We start from the raw sequence: 27,256 nt of genomic DNA on the forward strand, positions 1-27,256 counted from the left end.
ACAGGGTTAGATGAATTATGGTGGAAGGCTTCATTGGAACATAAACACCAGCACAAGCCAGTGGGGCTGAATGGTCTCATTCTGTGTTGTAACTTCTATGTCAATCAGAGTCAAGGCTGTACTTGTGGAGACTCAAATAACCGAGTTTGGACCACTAGAAGGCATTTATCTGGGTGCTAAAGTGGCCTGAAATTCACCCTATAAATCCACCTGAAATATAGTTCTGCCACTTCTGCAAAAAATGCAAATGGCATTTCATATTATTCTCTCTCTCACAGGTTATATTTAGCCACAGATGCAAGCATTTGTCTTTCTAAATATATAATATATGTATAATAGTTTCAATGCAGCTGAAAACTGACTTCAAACTACTAAACTTGAATGTTGGAAATGGTTTAATACTTTGCATGGCTGCACCGATTGTTGTTTGGTCGCATTTCTTTATTCTCTCAAACAGAGGGACTAGAGAGGCTCCATGACATTCACATTCGCCATTCTTCAGTATTCTTTACTCAAACTGCATATGACACATTTTTGTGAAGCAATAAGGTTGTTCATGTGTTCAGGGCACCTCTTTAAATCACAGTAGCTTGGGATGGTTGTTCTTACTAAACTCGGCTTTTCTGGGATAGGTGAAATGTACTACTGAAACAGATGGAAGAAGGGCGATGCAAAGAAACAATGACAGGATCTCAGTGGGCAACATTATGGTACGGCTCCTACCATGTTGCTCTGAGATTGTGTGGCCCCATATGTGGTGATCCCATTTGGTGCTGCAACTGACTGTGGCGTATCTGACTGGATCGCTCCTCTTCGGTCAATTAAGCTATTAAAAAATATGAAAGTATGGTTAGTAATTGACTGCAAAAGTCTACTTAGACTAAGATGAACAAAACCTTTTCATGGTTATGTCATAGGTTTAGAACAGTAACATGACCAGTCTTTTATGACATTAGAATAAATCAAAGAGTTATGGTTTAATGTCATTTTCCTTTGTTTCCTTCAGTCCATCAATTGTCTTTTTAAAAATAATCATTTAATGCAAATGCCATCATTAGTGTATGACCTGCAAGTGTTAGTGAACCTGGTGGAATTAAATCTAATCTAATTGTTCGCTGACTAATGTGAGCAGAGCAAGGCACTATTTAAAAAAAGGCCGATAACCAACATTCATTTGGATAAATTACCCACAAGTTAATATAAAGACAAAACCTTAAATATGACTAAAACTAGAAATTCTTTACAACCGTTCTTTTTTTTAGAAAAAAGGAAAATCTTTAAAATTAATGAAACTTCATTAGTGCCATCGAAGAGTGGCATTTTTGATTCACAAGAGTAATTTGCCAGAATAGAATTCCTAGCATTAGCTATGCTTCCATGAGTGTGGTGGTTGAGTATCAGATAAACGGCAGGCGATTCCCATGTGGGTTGGTAGGAAAATCAAGCATTCCTGAGCTTCTCTTTCTTGCACCATCTACTTGCTAGTCTTAAATGATTCTCTCCACGTTGTCCTAGTGAATGCAAGTTTATGAAAATAGGCAGAATGGGCTGAACTTTCATGAGTGTGAGATGCATTTTAGTGTGCGAATAGTCACACTTAGATTTATTTTTGGAGCAAACTCATTTTCCTCAGCACCCTCAAGCCTGCGCCATTTTCCTTTTTGGAGGTTGGCAATGTCTTGTACTCAAAATGCCAACCCACCCCCATTGAGGCCAGGTTTCCCCTTTTTAAATAGGGGAAGAAATTCAGATTTCCTGGTGTGGGGTTTTGGAAGCACACTAAAAGCATACTAGGTTGTTTTGTGAAGAAAGCAAAAAGCCTGCTGAGGAGTCAGTCAGGAGCTTTCTGAAAGATAATTGCAAAATGTTCTGACACCTTCAAAAGTCAGCATTAAGTACTGTATTGAAATGTACATGTGTTTTAATGTGGTGATTCATCAGACAGCTTTGTCTTGCAAAGGTAAGTTGGTCTGACATTGGCCAGCATGCATTACCGTATTATTTCAATGAAGAAAGTATCAATGTATGAAGGTGAAAAAAGCCCTCTGCGGTCATGCTTTTACACTGTAATTTGATTGAACTGGCAAATTTGGCTTTTAAAAAATACCCTGATTCGGAAGGTAGGACAAATGGTCTGAACCTGTTCGCCCTCATTGTGATGAATGTAGGAATTTCAGCTATGTTGTGTTATCGTTATTTGGTGCAGTAAGGGTTAAAAGTCTGAGTTAGCATTTGATTGCTGTAGGCATGTTTTAAAAGAAATCTTAGTTTGAAAGACAACAAAGGTTTTGGGAGCCAGGGTGCAATTAGCCCAAGCTTTGTGAAAAGCTTGGGCTAATTCAGGTTTGTTTGGATTATGGAGATTCTCTGTTGACTTTTTAAAAAAGATTTCAGCTTGGTAAGATGATGCCATTACTGGGTGCATTTCAGCTGTGAACAGAAGTCAAGCAGTTTTCTCTCTGCAGTTCAGTTAAAGATACGTCTGTGGACGTTTTAGCAGTCCTTCAAGCAGTTCAGACTTGTCTGATTAGGTGAGCAGAGCAGCTTCTGAAGAAGTTTTTGCTTGGTTCTGACAGGATTCAGAGCTTTTCTTTAAAGCAGTGTCAAAAGGTCAAATAACATCTCTGTAAAGCAGGTATTCCTGAATGCTAAGGGTATTTTAACAGTGGATTGAAAGCAGAGATGGTTCTTCTTGTTGTTGAGTGGGAATAAAGATAGCAGTTAAGGGTATTGTATTCACTGTATTGAGTAGCATTGTTTAAAGGGTAATTTTAAGCTATTTTCTGGTGTTTTGTTAAAGATATTTCAATACCGTGTTACCAATAACGTTAGTTTTAAAATACCATATCCCTATTTCTTCGTGTAATCACTCCTGGAGCGAGGTTTCCTTTTCCTCATAGTCTTATAAAATTAAAATATAATATTGCGGTTTCTGTGCAGTATCCTAGGCACTGTTGGTGCCTGGGCTGGGATCATAATATCACTGACTAACAGGCATTTCGCTTTGAAATAGAAATGCATACCTGTTTTGTCAGTGCAGCTGGAACCTTTTGATATGACATGCGTAGCCATTATGAATCCTTGGCTAGGTTTCAATGCTTCAACTCAGCGGGTGGTCTTATTGATGCAAGGAAAACGGAAACCTTTATCAGTCTATAATAGCAGATATAGGCTGGAATGTTCCATTTTGGAGACTAAATGCAATGGTGTGCAGGCAAGAGGCTGCCCGTCTTGCCGTTACCTCATAGGATAAAGGCCACCAGGACAGACTCATTGCAGGCCAGGTCGTATGAGGAGCGGTTGAGGACTCTGGGACTGTATTCATTGGAGTTAAGAAGGATGAGCGGGGGGGGGGATCTTATTGAGACTTACAGGATACAAGGGCAGCACGGTGGTGCAGTGGTTAGCACTACTGCCTCACGGCGCTGAGGTCCCAGGTTCGATCATGGCCCTGGGTCACTGTCTCTGTGTAGTTTGCACATTCTCCCAGGGTTTGCGTGGGTTTCACCCCCACAACGCAAAGATGTGCAGTGTAGGTGGATTGGCCATGCTAAATTGCCTCTTAATTGGAAGAAATGAATGGAGTACTCTAAAGTTTATAAGAAAAAATAAATTTTTAAAAACTGACAGGATACTGAGGGGCCTACATAAAGTGGACGTGGAAAAGATGTTTCCACTAGTAGGAAAAACTAGAACCAGGGGGCACATCCTCAGACAGAAGATACAATCCTTTAAAACAGAGATGAGGAGGACTTTCTTCAGTCGGAGGGTGGTGAATCTGGAGAACTCTTTGCTGCAGAAGGCTGTGGAGGCCAAATCACTGAGTGTCTTTAAGACAGAGATAGATAGGTTCTTGATTAATAAGTGGATCAGGGGTTATAGGGAGAAGGCAGGAGAATGGGGATGAGAAAAATGTCAGCAGCCATGATTGAATGGCGGCGCAGACTCGATGGGCCGAGTGATCTAATTCTACTCCTATGTCTTATGGTCTAAGGAACTTCGCATTACTCCTCCAGAGTCCTTGCAGCCACAACTCACATTGGGGAAGCTTGCAGATGTGAACAACGACATCCCGGGACATACAGGGGTACTTCTGGCAATGCCTCTTGCCCATCTCCAGATAAGAGCATTGCTATGATACATTCATGGTTGGGCAAATGCTCACCGTTGCAGTTGTCCAGGTTCATCTGCCTCTCAACTTTTATAGAAACCCTGCTTTTTGGGGGCTCAGGCCCTTGTTCCTCATGTACTGTGCCAACAGGCAACAGGCCTTCCTTCTCTACATCTGGATAGGAGCCATTTCCAAACAGGGCTGCCTGCAGCCTGCATCACAGATGCCTCAGTGGATGTGTGAACAAATTTAAACGAGCATGTCCTTTACAGGTTTCCCTCCACCTTAAAGCCAGCAGGCAAGGGCTAAGCTCTTCACCTGGTCTACGCCTAGAAAGAGCATCCTCAAGCCCAGTCTGAATCTGCCCATATCCCAGCAACCTGTCTTGCCCAACTCTGTGACCCACCCAATGAGACCTAAACATACCAGATTCCCACACTGCACTTGGCACCCAGCTTCACCCCAGTTCCCCCTCTGTCTGTGATTATTCCCTCCTACCACCAAGGAGTAGGGTATTGAACTTGATGATCAGCTGTGATCATAATGTCGAAGGGCCGAAAGGCCTTCTTCTGCTTCTATGTATGTTTACTAAGCTCTCCCCCGCAGGACCCCACTTTCGACAACACTGTTGCCATTCCCCCTCCCCGGGCACTCCTCACACGCTCCCCCCTGTCCCCTCATACTCCGGAAACTCTGCCCTTTCATACACCCTTCCTCCCACATGGACACTCTTCCATTTTCACTCTCCTGGCAGGATGGGTGAACAGGAAAAGTGGGGTGGGGGGCAGCGGGAAAGGCGCGGTGGGGGCAGCAGGAAAGGCGTGGTGGTGGGGCAGCAGGAAAGGCGTGGTGGGGGGGCAGCAGGAAAGGCGTGGTGGGGGGGCAGCAGGAAAGGCAGGGTGGGGGGGCAGCGAAAAAGGAGGTGCGGAGGGCCAGCAGGAAAGATGGCATGGGGGGCAGCGGGAAAGGTGGGGGGGGCAGCGGGAAAGGTGGTGGGTGCAGCGGGAAAGGTGGTGGGGGGCAGCGGGAAAGGTGGTGGGGGCAGCGGGAAAGGAGGTGCGGATGGCCAGCGGGAATGACAGCATGGGGAGCAGGAAAGGCTGGGTGGGGGGGCGGGAAAGGCTGGGTGGGGGGCAGTGGGAAAGGCAGGGTGGGGGACAGCGGGAAAGGCTGGGTGGGGGGGAGCAGGAAAGTCGTGGTGGGGGGCAGTGGGAGTGGCGGGTGGGGGCAGCAGGAAAGGTGGGGGGCAGCGGGAAGAGTGGGGGGCAGCAGGAAGAGTGGGGGGAAAGTAGGAAGGGTGGGCGGCAGTGGGAAAGTGGGATGGGGGCAGAGGGAAAGGCGGAGTGGGGGCAGAGGGAAAGGCGGGGCAGGGGCAGCGGGAAAGGTGGGGCGGAGGCAGCGGGAAAGGCGGGATGGAGGCAGCGGGAAAGGCGGGGTGGAGGCAGCGGGAAAGGCGGGGTGGAGGCAGCGGGAAAGGCGGGGTGGAGGCAGCGGGAAAGGCGGGGTGGAGGCAGCGGGAAAGGCGGGGTGGAGGCAGCGGGAAAGGCGGGGTGGAGGCAGCGGGAAAGGCGGGGTGGAGGCAGCGGGAAAGGCGGGGTGGAGGCAGCGGGAAAGGCGGGGTGGAGGCAGCGGGAAAGGCGGGGTGGGGGCAGAGGGAAAGGTGGGTGGAGGCAGCGGGAAAGGCGGGGTGGAGGCAGCGGGAAAGGCGGGGTGGAGGCAGCGGGAAAGGCGGGGTGGAGGCAGCGGGAAAGGCGGGGTGGAGGCAGCGGGAAAGGCGGGGTGGAGGCAGCGGGAAAGGCGGGGTGGAGGCAGCAGGAAAGGCAGGGTGGAGGCAGCGGGAAAGGCAGGGTGGAGGCAGCGGGAAAGGCGGGGTGGAGGCAGCGGGAAAGGCGGGGTGGAGGCAGCGGGAAAGGCGGGGTGGAGGCAGCGGGAAAGGCGGGGTGGAGGCAGCGGGAAAGGCGGGGTGGAGGCAGCGGGAAAGGCGGGGTGGAGGCAGCGGGAAAGGCGGGTGGAGGCAGCGGGAAAGGCGGGGTGGAGGCAGCGGGAAAGGCTGGGTGGAGGCAGCGGGAAAGGCTGGGTGGAGGCAGCGGGAAATGTGGGTGGGGGCAGCGGGAAAGGTGGGTGGGGGCAGCGGGAAAGGCGGGGCAGGGGCAGTTTGAAAGGAGGGGTGGAGGCAGCGGGAAAGGCGGGACGGGGCAGCGGGAAAGGCTGGGTGGAGGCAGCGGGAAAAGCGGGGTGGGGCAGCGGGAAAGGCTGGGTGGAGGCAGCGGGAAAGGCGGGGTGAGGGCAGCGGGAATGGCGGGGTGGGGGCAGCGGGAAAGTTGGGTCGGGGAAAGGTGAATGCTGGGTGGAAGAAGAGATAATGCTGGGGACACAGGGGCTCAATGAGATGAATTGGTACAGCATCATGGATGGTGGGCAGCGAAGGGTTGAGAGGTGTGGTTTAAAATCATGTTTGGAGCAGGACTGCTGTGTTGGAAAACTGAGAAGGGCCTTCTAGTCAGCGCAACTCCACACCCACACTTCTTAGGCACTCCCTCGCCGCTGCAAATGCACTGTGAACCCAATCCGTGTGTGAATAGACAACATTCCCTTGTAAAGATACACCGCATCAGGTGTGCATTTTGCAGATCTTGAAATGCAAAACGTTGGATTTCCCACACCCAGGTGAACATTTAGCCCCAAAATTTAGATCAGCTGTACGCTAGTTGCACACACACATAAAATAGCTGACATCTTAACAACAATTTTATTCTTTTAAAAAGTTGACATACATTTGTCAAACTAACTTAACTCTAAATGGTTATTAACCATTGATCCAACATGTACAAAATATGAAAAATATCATTGCAGTTTTTGAATTAATTCATTGACTTTTAAAAATAGACATTTCTTGTGTGAACCTAACTTTTATCCAAGTACAGGGTTTAAAATTTTTTTTAGAGTACCCAATTCATTTTTTCCAATTAAGGGGCAATTTAGCATGACCAATCTACCTAGCCTGCACATCTTTGGGTTGTGGGGGCAAAACCCACGCAGACACGGGGAGAATGTGCAACCTCCACACAGATAGTGACGCAGAGCCGGGATCAAACCTAGGACCTCGGCGCCATGAGGCTACAGGGCTAACCCACTGCGCCACCATGCAGCCCAATCCAAGTATAGGGTTAATAAACTATTTCTTTTTGTGTCAAATGGAAAACTGGAAGGATATCCCTGAACAGTGATTTATTGCCCACGACAATCATTTCCCACCTTGGTGGCAACGGCCCACAGAGAGCTGCACAACAATTTGTGAAGATATTCCCATAGCTATATGGATTGTAATTGTCTTTGCTTCTTTTGTTTGACCAGGATCCTTTAATCTGTAAGAACAACATTAAAATCAACCATATATGTAGTTCATATAAACAAAACATATAACTTCCACATATTAGATTAAATCACTTAAATACACAACCAGTACCCTGCAGTTTTCATGTTTAATAAAACATGAAAATTACCATTATAAATGAATCAATAAATTATAGCTATTGCTGTCTACTATAAAATTAGTCTGCCGTACCAATATTAAACCAGTTTGGACAATGTCTTACAGCTCACACAGGGGAATCAGCCTGTAAATAACATACAAAACTACGACAGAAACTGTTGAAGCAAATAAATGCAGAATCAACACAACTGCTAATCTAAAAAAGCAAATTTCAAGTTGTGTGCTGCAACCCTTAATACTACTGAAAAACCAATAACTACTTTTGGTTTTAACTGATACCTTTCTTATTAGTTTCAATTTTGCCTAACATCTTGTCTTATTCATTAGTAGTTTGAGAGTGTAAGTATTAAACAGATTTTCTGTTCTCCATCAAATCTTGTACAGATATATAAATATGCATTTGCGTTTCTTGCCGAAAAGAACACGGGCACATTTACAATCAAGCTTCAACCAATACTCTCCCACCTTTTTTATATTCTCTTCCTTTCGTCACAGGACATATGTAACATAACACCGTGTGCTTTCACTCTGAATAAGTCATACAGACTTGAAACGTTAACTCTGTTTCTCTCTCCACAGATGCTGCCAGACCTGCTGAGTTTTTCCAGCATTTTCTGCTTTTATATATACCATGAGCTATTCCCCATTTCTATAAATTTAGAAACTGAATTTGGCCACATCTATGCTAGACTGCAGGCCTCATCTTTCATCTCAAGGTTGTTAATTTCAGAACATTTCATTAGGTTTTGGCTGAACTGTCTTTTGAACAGCACTTCAATTATCTAAATTACAGCCTTTCATTGCCAATGTCAGTTAAACATTTTTCTTATCTATAGTTAGCTTTTTATTATGTTGGTACTTAAAGTATTAAATTCATATGTTGTAATGTAATCTATTTTACTATGAATTCTTCATTTTAACTTGCATCGTGTTTCTTGTATGAAATAATCCAAAATACTTACATCTTCATTTGTGGTCTGATTTGAGCTGATCAGATATGTATGAAATCCTGACAGGCCAAGAATTGACCACACAGAGAAGAAACAAACAACCGCCTCCAGCACAGTAATAATTGAGTCAAGGAGTGACAATTGAATACAACTGAGAAAAAACATAACAAGGTACATTCTGGAATTCAACCATTTGTGTATGTGAAATGTATCACAACTTGTATTTACACTGTGCACGTAACATAATCAATTATCTCAACGTACTCCAGAAGAAAGTTAACAAAATTTGACACAGCCACTTAAGATTATATTAGAGCAGATTGGTCAAAGAGTTAGGTTTTAAGGCGTGTATGAAAGAAAGACGGGTAGAAAGGTGAAGTTTTAGGGAAAAAAATCTCAGAACTTGAGGCAGATGAAAGCATGGCTGTCAATGAGGATGCTTATAAGACCAGAATTGGAGAAATGCCGATATCTGAGACAACTGAAGAGTACAGAAATAGGGTGAGGTAAGCTCATGGAGGGATATGAAAACAGGAATGAGAATTTAAAAATCAAAGTATTACTTAACTAGGAGACGACGTAAGTCAGTACAGGGTGATGGATGAACAAATGTGGTGTGAGTTAGGACGTGGCCAGCAGAACTTTGGATGACCTTAAATTTACGTTAGACTGCAAGAGGTCGGCGAGGTGTTGGAATAGTAAAGACTAGAGATAACAGAGACTTGGAGAGGAGGGCTTCAGCAGGAGACAAGTTGCAGTGGGGCAGAGCGAGATGATGTTATAGAGGTCGAAACAGGTGGTTTTAGTGACAGTGTGAATATGTGGCCGGGAACTCAGTCCCACCACCCCAGGAAACAGTCTGGTAAACCTTCGCTGCACTCACCCTATAGCAAGAATAACCTTCCTCAGATAAGGAGGGCAAAACTGCAAATATTCCAGATGTGGCCTCACCAATGCTGTGTAAAATTACAGCAAGACATCCCTGTCCCTGTATTTGCTATGAAGGCTAACATACCATTTGCCTTCTTTACTGCCTGCTGCACCTGCATGCTTGTATTCAGCAACTGGTGTACAAGGACACCAAGGTCTCATTTGCACATTCCCCTCTCTCAATTTATTGCCATTCAGGCAACAGTCTGCCTTCCTGTTTTTGCTGTCAAAGTGGATAATCTCACATTTATGCACATTATCCTGCATCTGCCATCCATTTCCCTACTCACTCAGCTTGTCCAAATCACACTGAAGGATCTATGCATCCTCCTCACAGCTCACCCTCCCACCCAGTTTTGTGTCACCTGCAGATTTGGAGATATTACATTTAATTTCCTCATCTAAATCATTAATATATATTGTGAATAGCTGGGGTCCTAGCACCGATCGTTACGGTACTCCACTAGTCACTGCCTGCCAGTTTATTTCTACTCTTTGTTTCTTGTCTGCCAACCAATTTTCTATCCCTCTCAATACACTACCCACAATCCCATACACTTTCATTTTACACACTAAAATGTTGGAAATAGTTCAATGACATGGACAACAATCTCTAGACATTATCTGACAATAATCCTTTGTCACAAATGCAAGGTAGGCATTAAAAAGATAGTTGTTGTTTTATTTCAAATGATTAATTCAATCTGGATTAGTGACGACTGGTATAAAATAGTTTTCAGTGACTGTTCATTTAATATGAACATCCACCCAAGCTCATTGCTCTCAACACAATTCATGTTGCACGCTGTCACTAAACACATATTTTTGGCCAATTTACACATTTTTACTGATAATTAAATTGGAATCACAGGAAATGTTCCAAAATGTTTGTTGAACAAACAAATCGTTTAAGTCAGATCTAAAGTAAAATTTCCCAAAAAGGAGTAGTTATATTGCAATATTGTATGTAACATAACTAACATTACAATAAAATAAATCTGTACCATTTCTGACCAGGTGAGTGGGCAGACAAAGTCTCTCCCAACAGCACGCATACATTTCAGGGATCTGCATAATGTGCATAAGTGACTCACTTACTGATTTGATCCAATCTATACTGTTCTGGCTGAAATCAGAAGGCAATTATAGAAAACTAAAGAAGTGAACACACAACATGGTGCAGATTCTTGGCACACCAATCAATGTATTAGGCCTACAAGTTTATTATAATTTGATTTTAACCTGTAATAGTAGGATCATCTTTGGTTATTTCAAACAAGCATCTGAAAACACATTACCATTTCTGAAAGTTAAGTGTGCTCTGGTATGCAAACTGGAAAAACATGCCTGGATTACACTAGTAATGAAGGATCCATGTTTGTTTTGTACTGTCAGAAATGTCAGCATGATGCAGAATGAGAAAGTTTTTTTCTAAATATTTTTATTCGCCATATTTTCATTATTGTCGCCGTACAAAAAAAAACAGAACAGCCCCAACAATATAAAACCTAAAACATAGAATCATAAAACAAAAACAAATCCCGCCCCCCTCCCAAGCATTCAACAGCAACCAACTCCCAAAAGTGCATAATAAACAAACCCCAAGAATTGTAGAACCCCTCCTTCGATCCCCTCAACTCAACATTTACCTTCACCAGGGTCAAAAACTCCATCAGGCCCCCCCTGCCACTCCAAGTCACAAGGCGGAGAAGCTGACCTCCACCCGAACAAGACTCACATATGAGCGATCTGCAACGCTCCCGGCTGCAACTCGCGCCGGTCCGACACCACAAAAATGGTTTCTAGGGGACCAGGCTCCAAATCCATATGTAAAACACCCGAGATAGTGCTAAATACCTCCCGCCAATACCTCTCCAGCTTTCGGCAGGACCAAAACATATGTACATGATTTGTGGGACCACTTGCACATCACTCAGACACCCTCCACCCCATCAAATAACCGGCTCAACTTTGATTTTCTTTCTTTTTTAGTTACTAATTTAGAGTACCCAATCATTTTTTTTCCAATTAAGGGGCAATTTAGTGTGGCCAATCCACCTAACCAGCACATCTTTGGGTTGTGGGGGTGAAACCCACGCAGACATGGGGAGAATGTGCAAACTCCACACGGACAGTGACCCAGGGCCGGGACTGAACCTGGAACTTCAGCGCCGTAGTCTCAGTGCTAACCACTGTGCCGCATGCCGCCTCAACTTTGATTTTCTGAGGTGCGCCCTATACCAACCTTCAATTGTATCAGCCCCAACCTCGTTCATAAGGTTGAGGCATTCAACCTTCGCAGCACCTCACTGCCGTCGCACCCCCCCCCCCCCCCCCGCCCCCCAGCTCTTCTTCCCACTTCACCTTATACCCCTCCACAGATACACTATCCTGCTCCTGCATCCTCCCATAGATCACCGACACAACATCCTTCTCCAATGCCCCCCCCCCCTTCCACAGATACCCTATCCTGCTCCTGGATCCTCCCATAGATCACCGACACAACATCCTTCTCCAATGCCCCCCCCCCGCCCCCTCCTGACAGTACCACCTCCAATAACGAGGAGGCCGGCGTTACCTGGAAAATCGGGAAGACCTTCCTTGCAAAATCTTGAACCTAAGCCCTTCTCCCTCCACCAACCCGTACTTCATTTCCAACTCCTCCAATCTCGCGAATCGTCCCCCCCAAGTAAAAGATCCTTTATTTCCTTAATCCCCCTCCTGTCCCATCTCAGAAACCGCTCATCCATCCTCCTCGGCTTGAACCCATGATTACCCCTAATCAGCATCCCCCCTGATAGGCCTCCAGCTTAAAATGTTTCCTGAGCTGCCTCCAGATCTTCAGAGTGGCCACCACCACCAGACTCGCCAAATACTTACCCGGCAACATCGGGAGCGGTGCCGTTGCCAGCGTTTGCAATCCCAACCGCCTACATGAACCCTCCTCCATCTTAACCCATTGGGCCACCCCCTCCTTAACCCAGCCTCACACCTTCTCCACATTTTCCGGCCAGTAATAGTACAGTAAGTTTGGGAAGCCTAGCCCCCCACCTGTCGCCCTCTCTGCAAGACTATTCTCCTAACCCTGGCCACCTTCCCCCCTCCCTCCCCCAAATTAACGAGAAGATCAATTTGTCAACCTCCTTAAAGAAGGATTTTGGTAGGAAGACCACAGGCACTGAAATAGGCACAAAAATCGCGGTAACACATTCAATTTAACTACTTGCACCTGGCCTGCCAATGACAGAGGGAGGTTGTCCCACCTGGCCAAATTGGCCTTCACCCTCCCCACCAAACTAGTAAAATTATACCTTCGGAGCCTACCCCAATCCCACGCCACCTGCACTCCCAAGTACCTAAAGTACTACTGGTTGCCTCCAGATGAAATGGCAGCCTCCCACCCCAGGCTGGGAGACCATAAAGTACTTGCTCTTGACTAGGTTTAATTTATACCAAGATAACAGCCCAAATTTTTGGAGCAGCCCCATTACAATCCCCACCGACGTGCTCAGCTCTAAAATATACAGTAACAGATCATCAGCATGTAAGGATATGCTCCACCACCCCCCCCCCCTTCCAGAGTCCTTACTATCCCCTTCCACAACCCCGAGCTCCTTAGCGCGATAGCCAAAGGCTCTATTGCTAGTACAAAAGGGGGGGAAATAGGACATCCCTGCCCCGTACCCCCAGTAGAGCGCAAAGTACCCCAAATTCATATTCTTGGTGCAAACACTCGCCTCGGCTCCTTATACAACAGCCATACCCACGCCGCAAACCTCAGCCCAATTCCAAACCTTTCTAATACCGCCATCAAATAACCCCACTCTAGCCGATCATAGCGCCTTCTCTGCGTCCAGTGCCACCATCACCTCCGTCTCCTTTCCCTCTGCCGCAGACATGATCACGGTTAACAACCTTCTCACGTTGGGTGACACAGTAGCAGAGTGGTTAGTACTGTTGCTTCACAGTTCCAGGGTCCCAGGTTTGATTCCCGACTTGGTTCACTTCTGTGCAGAGTCTGCATGTTCTCCCCGTGTCTGCGTGGGTTTCTTCCAGGTGCTCTGGTTTCCTCCCACAGTCCAAAGATGTGCCGATTAGGTGGATTGGCCATGGTAAATTGCCCTTAGTGTCCAAAAAAGTTAGGTGGGGTTGCTGGGTTGGGGTGGAGGTGTGGGCTGAGGTAGGGTGCTCTTTACAAGAGCCAATGCAGACTCGATGGGCCGAATGGCCTCCTTCTGCACTGTAAATTCTATGATTCGAAAACAGCTGCCTTCCCTTTACGAACCTCGTCTGATCCTCTCCTATCATCTTCATGATACACCCCTCCAGCTTTGCCGCCATATGTTGGCATCTATATTTAATAGTGATATTGGCCCATACCACCCACACTCCACCAGGTCCTAATCCTTCTTTAACAGCAGGGAAATCGAAGCCTGCCCCAATGTCTGCAGCAAGACCCCCCATACCTATCGCATCCTCAAACATTCCCACCATCAGCGACGCCAACTTATCCTTAAACTTCTTATAATACTCCACTGGGAACCCATCCAGCCCCGCCACCTTCCCTGACTGCATTCTCCCAATTACCTCCTTCACCTCCTGCTCCCCCACCGGCCCCTACAACCCTGCCCTGTCCTCTTTCCACAACCTTGCGTACTCCAACCCATCCAAGAACTCCCTCATCTCCCAGTGGCTCCGACCTATACAACCTCTTGTATAACTCTTCAAAAACTTTATTGATCTGCTCTGGGGCCATCACCAGCTTCCCCATCTATACTGCATCTGAACTATCTCCCTCGCCGCTGCCTCCTTCCGGAGCTGGTCGGCCAACATACGCCTTGCCTTCGCCCCATGTTCATAGACTGTCACCTTTGCCCTTCTCAACTGGCACGCCGCTTTCCCGTGTACAACTGGTCGAACCTGTGGGCTTCCAGGTCCAGGATGGCACCCAGCACCCTCTTCGCAAACTATGCATCATCTCAGTTGGGGCCATATATGCTCGCCAGGACCACCAACATCCCCTCTAAAGCACCCATCGAAATCACATTCCTGCCCCCCCCCCGGTCTGTCACCACCTTCTCCATCAGAAACCGTACCAACTTGCCCACCAACACCGCTACCCGCCGAGCCCTGATTTCGAACCCCCAGTGGAAAACCTGGATCACCCAACTCTTGCTGAACCTCACCTGATCTTTCACCCTCAGATGGGTGTCCTGCAGCATCACCTCGTGAGCCTTTAGACTCTTTAAATGTGCAAATACCCGCGGCCTCTTCACCGATCCCCCTAGCCCCCTTATGTTCCACGTTACTATTCCGACCAGGGGTCTCTCACCTCCCACCCATCCTATCCACCATCATTGTAATCCCGGGCACTGTCCACTGGGCTTGACCAGCCCCGTCCCTTTGATGCCAGCGAATTCCACCCTCCCAGAATCCCCCATTCACTTCCTCTTGAAAACACCTCTCCCAGTAATGATCCCACCCCCCACCTTTCACGCCTCCCAGACACATCAAAACATGTTCGACCAGGTTCCAATGACTGTGGCCCCTCCCCCCACCACACTCCTGTTCACGAGCTAACCTTCGCTTGCTAGTGTGGAGAGTCCTGCCCAGGCCCCCCTCTTTCCAATCCTCTCTCCCGTAACCCAATCCCTGGAAAACAAAGATACTCAAACACAACCAGTGCGCAAAAAAGCCCCCAGAAAAAAACAGCACTACCCCAAAAGTCCAATATTCTCCCACCCACTGTAACCCATAACAGAGGGTACATACCCTTCCCTATCAACCAACCCAAAAACCAAACCCCCAACTCTTCCCCCCACAATTAAAAACAAATAAACATCCTGAAATAAGAAACAAGAAATGGGGCTGCACACAGAGTTTCACCCACCCTTCCTTCAGTCCAGAACCAAACTCCAGTCCCATCTCTCATTTTAACCCCAGCCCTTCAGCCTTCACGAATATCTCCACCGCCTCAAAGTAGAAGTCACCCAAAATATTTGTCACCCTCAACTTTGCCAGGTAGACCTGGCCGAACCTCACGCCATTGCTGAAGAGTGCCGCCTTCACCCGACCAAAGGCTGCCCGCCTTCTCGCCAGCTCCACTGTTAAGTCCTGGTATATACAAATACTAGCTCCTTCCCACTTCACCCCACGCCTTTGTTTTGCCCAACTCAGGATCTTCATCTTGACATGGACTTTGTGAAAACAAATTATGGCCACCCTTGGCGGCTCGTTTTTCTTCGGCTTGGGCCTGAGTGACCGATGAGCCTTTTCCAGTTCATAACTGGAGGGTTCTTCCCCCTCCCACAACAACCCATTAACATCTTTGCAAAGTACTCTGTCGACAGCAGGCCTTCAACCCCTCCGGCAAGCCCACAATTCTCCAATTCTGACGCCTCGACCTGTTCTCCAGGTACTCCACCTGGGCTCCAAATCCTTTGTTGGCCTCCACCACCCTCCGCAGCTTCTCACCCATCGAGGTGAACTGGTCACTACGTCGCGACAGAGCTTCCTCCACCCCCTTCAGTTTCTCTCCTTGCTCCCGTACCTCGGCCGATGTCTTCGACACTGCCCCATTCTCAGGGGCCATTGCCTCCTTCATCGCCGCCATCATCTCTTTACGCATCACCTCCATGTGTTTGGTGAACTGCCTCTCTCACTCTCTAGCCATCACCTCAATCAAAGTCTCGAAGGTTAATTGCCCGGCCCCACCCAGAGATCCAGCCTTCGCCATCTTACTGATGCCGGTCTGGCCCGTTCATTCGACAGTGACCTTTCACTCACCCCCTTCTTCCTAGTGGTTTTTTTTTTCTGGGTCTTCGACATTCCCCACCTTCCCTGTGTTTTCCTGCACCAGCTTATCCAAAAGCTGTTCCCCGAACTGGGCATTAAATTCCAAAAACCAGAGCCACGAGCAGAAGCCACCCAATGTGTGACTTCCACCTACATGCCGCCACCGAAGTCCATGAGAAACATGGACTACTTCCGACTGTTCCTCCTTTGAAACCAAACAACAGTGAGGTACTGTAATCAGTGAAATATCAGATTTTAAAAAATCAACTTAAGAAATTTTAAAAAGAATTACCGTCACGACTGGAGAAACCTTCAATGTGAAACTGTAAGCAGCACACCTAGAATTTTCATCAGAGTTCAGTTGTGTTGTTTTTGTTTGAACAGATCTTTGATATTGTTTCACAGACCACTGTGTTTCACATTGTTCATTACCACTAGAGTGGTATTGTTGGAAAAGCTTAAGGATGAATTCATCACTGGTTTAAACTTTAATATCTATTATTGTTGGAATTTTATTTGAAGGAATGTTAATTTTGCTTGAAAACATACATTTCCAAGAATGCAGCACGACTTCACCTGACATTTTTCATTTAATTCATCCCTAAAATAACCTTAGACAATTACACAGCAGGGTTTTATTACCATTTATTTAAAGCTCCTTTGACTAGACTTACATTAGCTGGAAAAGATCAGGGTGGTATTCTCATTGTTCGATTCATCACAATGGGCTGAATTTTGCTGGAAAAATAATGGTGTGTTGACAATGTATGGTATTATTAATGTGCAAATCGGCCAGCAAGTTCATGGGATCAAGAGACCCGTCATGCGTTACAAATCTCCAGAATTTGTTGGTCAACGTACACTGTTCACTTTTTAAAATCATTGCCTCCCAATTGCTTGCTTTACCTGCATGCTAACATTCTGTACGATTACCCCACTTTGAACTGTTTCGCCCTTTTCCTGCATCTAGTAAATCCTTTTCAGAGATTTAAAACAAATTTTTTTTTTCTTTCTCTCTTGATCCAATCTTTATTTTCCTCACTTTACTTCTCTTCCTGCATCTAATATGAATGTAAATACCATTCCTTTGCTGTCATTCCTCTGTTTCTTTCTGAAACTTCTACCTTGGTTAACAAATGTGTCAGATTTCCTGTTGTTTCACTATGCCACTGTCTGCTGCCACGTGCAGCAAATTATGCCACAAAAATAGTTTGAGCAGAAGGAAAAAAAATGTTACAACTAGTATACACTGCAAGGTGTCTCATTCAACAAGATTATTAAACAGGATTGCAAACATGAGGTAGTTCATTCAACATGGACAAAACTCAATACTATCCCTAAATAAAAAGCTAATTTTAGTGCAGCATAGGCACATCTATGTTAGGTTCTTACTGAACCTTAGTTTAATATCTACAGATTGAAAAGATTCAGCAAATAATAAGTATTTTGGACAGTGTATCTCTGCAGAAATGCACTTGGCACTTGACATGACTACACACTCTCAAATAAGTCAATCTCCTCAAGATCTGCTTCAAATGTGACAGGAAAGGATATCTTGCAGGGCTGTCCTTTAGTGCATTTAGAAATCCGGTTTTCTGAGATCCTACATAAAATTGTTGAAATATATGTTAGATTAAAACAAAACCAAAGCTCACGTCATTCTGATCATGGCAACACATCTATAATGATCTTGTCATAGCATAAACATTACAGTAAAATCAATAAGAAATGGTCTGCAAGCTCATACATTCTATCCCAGGTGCTTTGGTGCAGATGTCCTTCCAGACAAACTACAATTTAGTGCAAAGATGTTCAATCTTCTGTCTTTATGGGAACATCATTCAAATCAATGCTCCTATTAATCTGGGTATAATCAAGTTTCTAGAATAAAACCTTTGTTTTTGGGGCATTAAGAACAGCCCCTTCTGAACAGGACTAAACAGCAAATATGAAATACAAGAAGAAATGGATTGATTTGCCTGAGATTTCAGACCCAGATACCGGGATCTGGGATCCGGCCCTGATTTCGGGTACTTCTCAGTCCTCTTCTCTAGTTTGCAGGCTCAACGTTCCAGAATGATGCTAAATGTGTAAGTTTCAACTAAAGAATCCTGCTATGTTTATAGATAGTGATATCAATGTTCTCTGTGCAATGAAAACAATAGATATGAATGTCAATAAGGTGATAAAACTGGCGGTGAAGTCCTTATCCAGGTAATTGAAGGAACAAGTTAACCAAAAAAAAGAAGAAATATTGCATTTAAAAGGGATCAAAGAATTGTTGCAGCACAGGCAGCCATATGACCCATTGCGTCTGTGCCGATTCTCCATAGGAGTAATTTACCTAGTACCACTCCCCTGCTTTCTGCCCATAGCCCTGTCATTCTTCCTTTTAATATAACCATTCAATTCTTTCTTGAATGCCTCAATTAAACCTGCCTCCACCACAATCTCAGGCAGTGCATTCAGATCCCAGTCAGCTTAAAATTAAAACAATAGTCTGTTTGAGTTACAATTAAAACATACCCACTCAGGGGACTGGGTTAGCGGCCATTCACTTCCAGGACTGAGTTCAAATTTAGACCTTATCGATGAATAATTGTCTCCTCTTTGCATCAGTATTCACCAAAGAGAAGGAATTGGTAGATGTTGAGCCTGGAGAAGGGTGTGTAGTCACACTGAGATCCAAAAAGACGAGGTGTTGGGCGTCTTAAAAAATATTAAAGTAGATAAGTCCCCAGGGCCTGATGGGATCTACCCCAGAATACTGAAGGAGGCTGGAGAGGAAATTGCTGAGGCCTTGACAGAAATCTTTGGATCCTCACTGTCTTCAGGTGATGTCCTGGAGGACTGGAGAATAGCCAATGTTGTTCCTCTGTTTAAGAAGGGTAGCAAGGATAATCCAGGGAATTACAGGCCGGTGAGCCTTACTTCAGTGGTAGGGAAATTACTGGAGAGAATTCTTCGAGACAGGATCTACTCCCATTTGGAAGCAAATGGACGTATTAGTGAGAGGCAGCATGGTTTTGTGAAGGGGAGGTCGTGTCTCACTAACTTGATAAGAGTTTTTCGAGAAGGTCACAAAGATGATTGATGCAGGTAGGGCAGTGGATGTTGTCTATATGGACTTCAGGAAGGCCTTTGACAAGGTCCCTCATGGTAGACTAGTACAAAAGGTGAAGTCACACAGACTCGGGTGAGCTGGCAAGGTGGATACAGATCTGGCTAGGTCATAGAAGGCAGAGAGTAACAATGGAAGGATGCTTTTCTAATTGGAGGGCTGTGACCAGTGGTGTTCCGCAGGGACCGTTGCTGTTTGTAGTATATATAAATGATCTGGAGGAAAATGTAACTGGTCTGATTAGTAAGTTTGCAGATGACACAAAGGTTAGTGGAATTGCGGATAGCGATGAGGACTGTCAAAGGATACAGCAGGATTTAGATTGTTTGGAGTCTTGGGCGGAGAGATGGCAGATGGAGTTTAATCCGGACAAATGTGAGGTAATGCATTTTGGAAGGTCTAATGCAGGTAGGGAATCTACAGTGAATGGTAGAACCCTCAAGAGTATTGAAAGTCAGAGAGATCTAGGTGTACAGGTCCACAGGTCACTGAAAGGGGCAACACAGATGGAGAAGGTAGTCAAGAAGGCATACGGCATGCTTGCCTTCATTGGCCGGGGCATTGAGTATAAGAATTGGCAAGTCATGTTGCAGCTGTATAGAACCTTAGTTAGGCCATACTTGGAGTATAGTGTTCAATTCTGGTCGCCACACTACCAGAAGGATGTGGAGGCTTTAGAGAGGGTGCAGGAGAGATTTACCAGAATGTTGCCTGGTATGGAGGGCATTAGCTATGAGGAGCGGTTGAATAAACTCGGTTTGTTCTCACTGGAACGACGGAGGTTGAGGGGCGACCTGATAGAGGTCTACAAAATGATGAGGGGCATAGACAGAGTGGATAGTCAGAGGCTTTTCCCCAGGGTAGAGAGGTCAATTACTAGGGGGCATAGGTTTAAGGTGAGAGGGGCAAGGTTTAGAGTAGATGTATGAGGCACGTTTTTTTTACACAGAGGGTAGTGGGTGCCTGGAACTCACTACCGGAGGAGGTGGTGGAAGCAGGGACGATAGTGACATTTAAGGGGCATCTTGACAAATACATGAATAGGATGGGAATAGAGGGATACGGACCCAGGAAGTGTAGAAGATTGTAGTTTAGTCGGGCAGCATGGTCGGCACGGGCTTGGAGAGCCGAAGGGCCTGTTCCTGTGCTGTACATTTCTTTGTTCTTTGTTGTTCTGTTTGTGGGCTATGCCTTTCTGAATTGAATTTTGGCTATCATAATCCTGCTCCCACAGTACACATGCTCACAGGACAAAACTCAATTTGCCTATATTGCAAGAGGCCATAAGATGGCTGATGTGAGAAATAAATCTTCTGACTATGAAATGCTCTTTTAGCTGAAGAGCAGAAACATTTAGTAACAAAATTCTTAAAATGTGCAGTCACTCAATTACAATGAGATTTGGTTCAAAGATCATGTGACAGTGAAAAAGCATCACGTTATCAAATGAAAACAAACATTAAGCTCTCTCACATTCATGTTAATTTCTCCATTTTTCTCCATTAAATATTAATCTATTAAGTCTTTCCTTAGGAAAAAAGGTAACATTGATTTTCACTGAATATACACCAAAATATTGTTGTTTCAGTAGGATCTATAAACTAATGATCCAGTGAATACCTTTTCATTTATATTTACAGCCCTGATCTCATTACCTGAAAATTAGAGGCATTCCAGGTACATGGGTCTCAATCATTCTGAACTGATCCCAACTGCAGACAACCCCAAGATGGTTTTCACTGAATCATCAGATAGTGCAATTGGTTTCATTTTAGAATACCACGAGAGATGAGCACACTAAATTGCTGCAGCAAACATTCTAACCTAAAGCAGTACTTACGGAGAATGACATGTGTGATGACGAAAGCGAAGATGAAGACTGTCAGAAATGACAGTGACAAAATAAACATGTAAAAAAATCTGTAGTTCCTTTTTCCCACGCAGTTGCCTACCCAGGGGCAGTGGTGATCAAATCGTTCTGAAGGAGGAAAAAAATTATAGGATCAGGTTATAAACCACCCTTTCACTTAATTTGTTTTGTTGTTTAAAAAAAAAGATTTGCCTAGTTTCGATTTTTAACCTGGGACAATTTTAATTAACTTAAACCTCTACCAATATCCGAGATATATTTTGGATTACAAGTCTGTTTATCATTCAATTAAATTGCATCCCATTCCATACCCTTTGAGAAAACGAAACCAACAGGTTATTTTAATTGATCCGTCAAATATCACCTTCATTCTTAATTTAGCTTGCCATATAAAAAGTAACTTGGGAGAAAATAAACTTGCAAATAGAGACAAGTGATCTTCTTTTCTATGTGTGTGATAATATATTCTCATAAAAATACTAAAACGCGCAACATTTAAGATTATAAAATGACTAGATTAGGTTTGAAGTACCCTAGACAGCCCCATTAAAAATAATGTAATGATAAAATTAAAATATATGAGACAATGGAGAAGAACTGCGATGTTGCCAACATTAAGTACTTGCCTATTGTCCTGAATAATTAAAAATATAGTTTACTCATTCCATGGTATGATAAGTCTTTGCTTCTTGAACTAAGATGTGCTCCACATACAATAGATTAGGCTATTATACCAACATCAAAAATCACTGCATACCTGTCCCTTCAAGGTTAATTTTGGGAAGAAGCACGTGCCAAGAAGAAATGCAAAGCTTACTCACATTCAATATGGAAGATGTATGGATTATAATTACTGTAAATACCCTAACAAATACACTCTCACACACATTTTTTGTGATTAAAGTGCTTATGACAAAATAGGCAATCCTATTTTGATTAACTGTTTATGAAAGTTATTCTTTTGGATACGATTAATGTGAGAGTTCTATATTTCTATTGACCTAATCACATTGATGCAACTCTAAATTTGCATCCTCATTAGAATGCATCAAGTACCGTTGATTCCAGAGCAAGCTCTTGATTTTTGCAGAGTCGCGATCCTGAAAAATTATTAGTGGACTCCGATCAGAAGTCCCCTCCCCATTTCTCGCAGATCAAACATTTGATGGCTGAGGAAGGGGTCAGGATGTGATTTGTACAGGAAGGAAACCCAAAATCATCAGGACATTTTAACGACAGCTGAATTCTAATAGGCCCCAATTTTGTGAGGGCTTTAAAATATAATGTGAGAGTTACAAATTGATAGAGCTCTTAAAGGGCAGATAAGATCTGTGTAACTATCATAACCTGAAGTTTTTAAAAAATGTCACGATCTTAAAGCTTGAAAATAAACAGGCTGCAGCTGTCAATGAGGGTTTAAAATAAAACCTCTGCTGGACTGTTTTGACCGACAGGTGAGGTTAGAGAAAAAAGGTTGTGCAGTTTCATGAGTATTTTTGATATTTCTCATTATGCCATCATGATAATTTGACTGTTTCAAAAGCTACAATTATCTTAGCAGGAAGTTTGGAGTTCACAATTTGATTGACATTTTAAAGAGTCTATTCAAGAATTAGATGTCTTTAATGTATGGTCTGAATAGAAGTTTATTTTCCCCCCAATATGTTTATTAGAATTTTCCAATTTTAACAATTAGACATATAAAACACATAATATTTACAGAACAAGACGTTTCTTATGTACAATTTACATGTAGCCCTTTCATCAGCCCTCCCGTTTTCCTTGCCCCCCGCCCCCTAGTCGGGTTCCGTCTTGGCCCGTTCTTCTGCCAGGGGTGTTGTATTGCTATATTCTTTCTTTCATTATGTGATTCTTGCTGTTACCTCTGCCCCCTTGCTCTTTTCCCATGTACCTTCTTGATACGTCCCTGGGTTCCTTCCTTGTCGCCCCCCCCCCCACTCCACTTGTTCCTATCTGCTCTGTGGGGTCTTGTCTGCCCTCATTGGTCCCCCCTCCCCACTTTCTTCCTCATCAGTATTGGCTTTGAACAGATCTCGAAACAGGCTGATGAGGAGCCCCCACAGTTCGTCAAGGCCCTCGGATGGTGTATTTTATCTTCTCCAGGTGGCGAAATTCCGGCAGATCGGCCAGCCAGTCTGCAGCTGCGGGTGGTGCTGCTGATCGCCAGCCGAACCGGATTCTCCAGCGTGCAACTGCTCAGCACATGACCGCCACCGGAAGTCCCTGAATAGAAGTTGATTAATTCTTCTAAGAGATGAACCACTTAAAAATTTATAATTGGTTCTACGAATGGAAGTTGTTTTGCTCACTTTCAACTATATTGGAATGAGAGTTGTATAAAAGGGTTAGAAGTTTTTTAAATCTCTGCATAGTCCCTGAGGTCTGCCCATCGTGAGTGGCAGCGGCGGTAGAATGAAACGTATGAGGGACCTCAGCAGCAGCAGTGGTGGTGGTGGTTGGAGGGGTGGTATTGGATGGGGTTATGAGCAGTGAGCTTTAGAGGACCTAACAATTTTATCAAAATCCCAGAGAACCAGCACATTTCAGCACTCACTTGCCCCATGGCCATTTACAATTTTCTTCCTTGGTTGGCATGCCCAACTGCATCTCCATCACCCCAACCCCATAATTGGCAATTTGGGGTATTTTTTAACCAGGCAGGTCCAGTGAATTAGGAAGTTTCCTGACTCTAGCTACCCGCCTTGGTAGCCATGGTCCAGGCCTATATAATGTATAGCATCACAGAAGATTACATTAAATGGTGGGCTCCATTTATTATATTCCAAGTACATTGGCAAAGATATATTTTTAACGCTGTTTTCAGAAGTTTGATTCCAGAAGAACCTGAACCCAAGTCAAAAGATTGCTGCTTCAAGCCCTCATCAGAGACTTGAGCACATAATCTTGGCCGACAGTCCTGTTATTCCTAGGAGTCCTGCATGGTCAGATATGCCATCCTAACTTTTAGGGTGAACATAATTCTACCTCAGAGAATATCAGGGATTTTCTCTCCAGTGTCCTGACAAATGTTTATCCCTCAACCCAATCTGGTTATCAGATTATTGAAGGTGATATGTTTCCACCAAAAGGAAAGGTTATAATTTACTTTTGAAAATTGCAAAATTTACAGATTGAGAATGCATATGCACTTTTATAAATACTCAAAATTATTTGGCCATTATGTCATACGTGAGACCTTGTGATGCTTCCCATATTAAAATAGTGACAACACTTCAAAAAAGGACTTAATTAGCTGCCAAGTGCTTTGGGACCTCTTGAGGTCATGAATGGTGCTATATAAATGTAGGCCTTTCTTCTATTTAACTTAAAATTTTAGTTTATGCCATGATTCAACAAACCTTCCGGATTGCCTTGTCTGGTTCAAACTGCATATCCCCATGCTCCCTCATAACCCTACACGCCCTCTATACTCCCTGTGCATATACCATAGCCACTCATCCAGTATCCATTATGTTTCAGACTTCAGAATTTCTTTGAAATAGACATTTTAAGAACAAAACTTCGAACAGTCAAATCTCATTAAAATATATCATACAAAAAAAAACTTTCAAAAAACAGCCATACCAAATATAATCTCAAGTGGTCAGTTTGTTGTGAAACCAAACATCTATTTTACTAACTGCATAAAAGACAATTAATCCTTTAATAACCTCTTAAAACTATCAGCAAGCCTATATAACCACCTGCTGCTCAGATAAGATGTACCAAACTTTTCAAAGTTTAGCCAAGCATTCACAGTAACTTATAATAACGCATTCTATTTCACAGATAACATTTGTTTTTGCAAATATATATGACAAATGTTTTTAAGCTACACCAAATAACCTGTCAATCAAAGCAGGCCAGGAATAATTGGGCCTTTTTTCCCCTGACAGCTCATGAAGGTAACTTTTATTTCAAAAGAACAAATAAATAACTTCAGATTATTACACTAGAGAATTCAATCACTACAGTAAAACACACCTAACTTACAATATGACATCTAACTAGGGAAACTGAAAGAACATTTTTTTGTATTTGTAAGCTTGCCATGAACGAATTCCAGAAGCAGGCAGGTTTGTTTTTTTTGCGGGGGGGGGGGGGGGGGGGTCCATTTGGGGCTGGGGCTCACCCCTGGTTCACATTTCTTCTGAAAAGCTGTAAATCATGCCTACTTATTCAAGGAGCCCAGCTCCTCTAAAATTGCTAGTTTAAATTGCCAACGCCTGCAATGGAGCTAGGAAGTGAAAGAGTGCTGTGTGCACTCCACACCATTATCTAATGCCGTTAAAAATTGCTGGAAACAGAAATGAGGGCAGGAATCCTGAAATTGGTTCCCATCTGCCATTTTTAAGTGCTCCTGAGTCGTCCTAATTCGGTAAAAATCAGGACCAGCATCTCCAACAATGCAACACTCTGCAGAACTGCATGAAGTGTAACAATAACAATTCGTACTTATATAGCAAATAAAATATTCTAAAATACTTCACAAAAGTGATAGAAAGCAAAGTAATGAAACACCAAACCACATTAAGTGGCACTAGAGCAGATATCTAGAAACTTGCTTAGTTTTGGATTTTAAGGAACGTCATAAAGGATGGGATGAAGACAAACACTTTCATTTATATAGCACTTTTCATGACCACTGGATGGATCACAATGCTTTGGAGTCAATGAATAATGTTTTTGAAGTGTAGTTATATGTTGTAATGTAGGAAATGTGGGAGACAATTTGCCCTCAGCAACCTCCCACAAACAGCAATGTGATGGTGACCAGGTGATCTGCTTTATGTGATGTTGATTGAGGGATAAATATTGTCCGGGACACTGGGGATAACTCCCCTGTTCTTCACTGAAATAGTGCTTTGGAATCTTTTACATCCAAACAAGCAGGCATATGGTTGCAATTTTATCCAAAAGATAGCACTTCAAACAGTGCTGTACTCACTCAGCACTGAACTGCACTGGAGTGTCAACCTTGATCTTTCAGCTCAAGTCCTGCTGTGGGGCTTGAACCAGGTACCTTCAATTCAGAGGCAAGGGTGCTATCCACTGATTCATGTCTGGGCAGAGGGATTTAGGGAGAAAACTCTAGAGCTTAGGCCCAAGATAGCTGAGTGGTCACCAATTATGGAGTGATTAAAATTGGGGATATTCAAGAAGCCGTAATTGAATCAGTGCAGTTATCTTGGAGGGTTATGGAACTGGAGGAGATTACAGTGATAGGTGGAAAAAGGTGCTCACATTCTTCCTCCCTCTTGGAGTTCATGGCGCCTGGTTCGTGTTTTTATAATTAAGTTAGCTCGTTAGCTGTGGACGCAAATCCAATCATGGCTGCAAAATATCACAAGAGGCCAAAAATGGGATTTGCATTGGTGAGATTTTCGAATGCGATGTTCCCAGACCCTCCCAGGTGATGTGATCAGGTTCACGGCAGGAAAGGCTCGAACCTTATTTGCACCAATTTGAATGCATTCCATTGTATTTAGCGAGGTTAAAATAACATTTTCAGATCTCATTGAATCTTCCTACTCATGGGCGCAAATTACTACTGGTTTTTAAAAATGGAAACTAGGCATCGTGACCTCCAAAAGGGAGAAAGGATGTGAGCTCCCCTCAGCACCTAGTACCGCCTAGGGACGGCATGGTGGCACAATGGTCAGCACTATTGCCTCACAATACCAGGAACCCGGGTTCGATTCATGCCATGGGTGATGAGCTTGCATGTTTTCCCTGTGTCTCCGTGGATTTCCTTCAGGTGCTCTGGTTTCCTCCCACAGTCCAAAAATGTGCAGGTTAGGTGGATTGGCCACGCTAAATTACCCTTTAGTGTCCAGGGTGTGCAACTTAGGTTATGGGGATACGGGGGATCAGGCTGTGTGGGCGGGGGAGTGGGCCTAGGTGGGGTGCTCTTTTTGAGGGTTGGTGCAGACATGATGGGCTGAATGGCCTCCTTCTGCATTGT

At 44.3% G+C, this 27,256-nt stretch overlaps 1 protein-coding gene across 9 annotated transcripts in view; it reads right to left on the minus strand.

The window, feature by feature from the left end:
- The window catches only part of zdhhc14 (zDHHC palmitoyltransferase 14), a 488,467-nt gene that overhangs the window by 329,837 nt on the left and 131,374 nt on the right, over positions 1-27,256 (minus strand). For all 9 annotated transcript variants that reach the window (XR_011947524.1, XM_072507579.1, XM_072507582.1 and 6 more), the window contains 5 exons: positions 21,241-21,378; positions 17,834-17,882; positions 8,567-8,669; positions 7,367-7,476; positions 724-826 (listed from right to left, as the gene is read on the minus strand). Coding sequence is in view for 8 of the 9 variants with exons in the window: in XM_072507579.1 (XP_072363680.1) it covers positions 724-826; positions 7,367-7,476; positions 8,567-8,669; positions 17,834-17,882; positions 21,241-21,378 (503 nt within the window). In the remaining variant the exon portion in view is untranslated. The remainder of the gene's footprint in view (positions 1-723; positions 827-7,366; positions 7,477-8,566; positions 8,670-17,833; positions 17,883-21,240; positions 21,379-27,256) is intronic.

This window comes from Scyliorhinus torazame, chromosome 1, assembly GCF_047496885.1.
Source record: "Scyliorhinus torazame isolate Kashiwa2021f chromosome 1, sScyTor2.1, whole genome shotgun sequence".
NCBI classification, from domain to species: domain Eukaryota; kingdom Metazoa; phylum Chordata; class Chondrichthyes; order Carcharhiniformes; family Scyliorhinidae; genus Scyliorhinus; species Scyliorhinus torazame.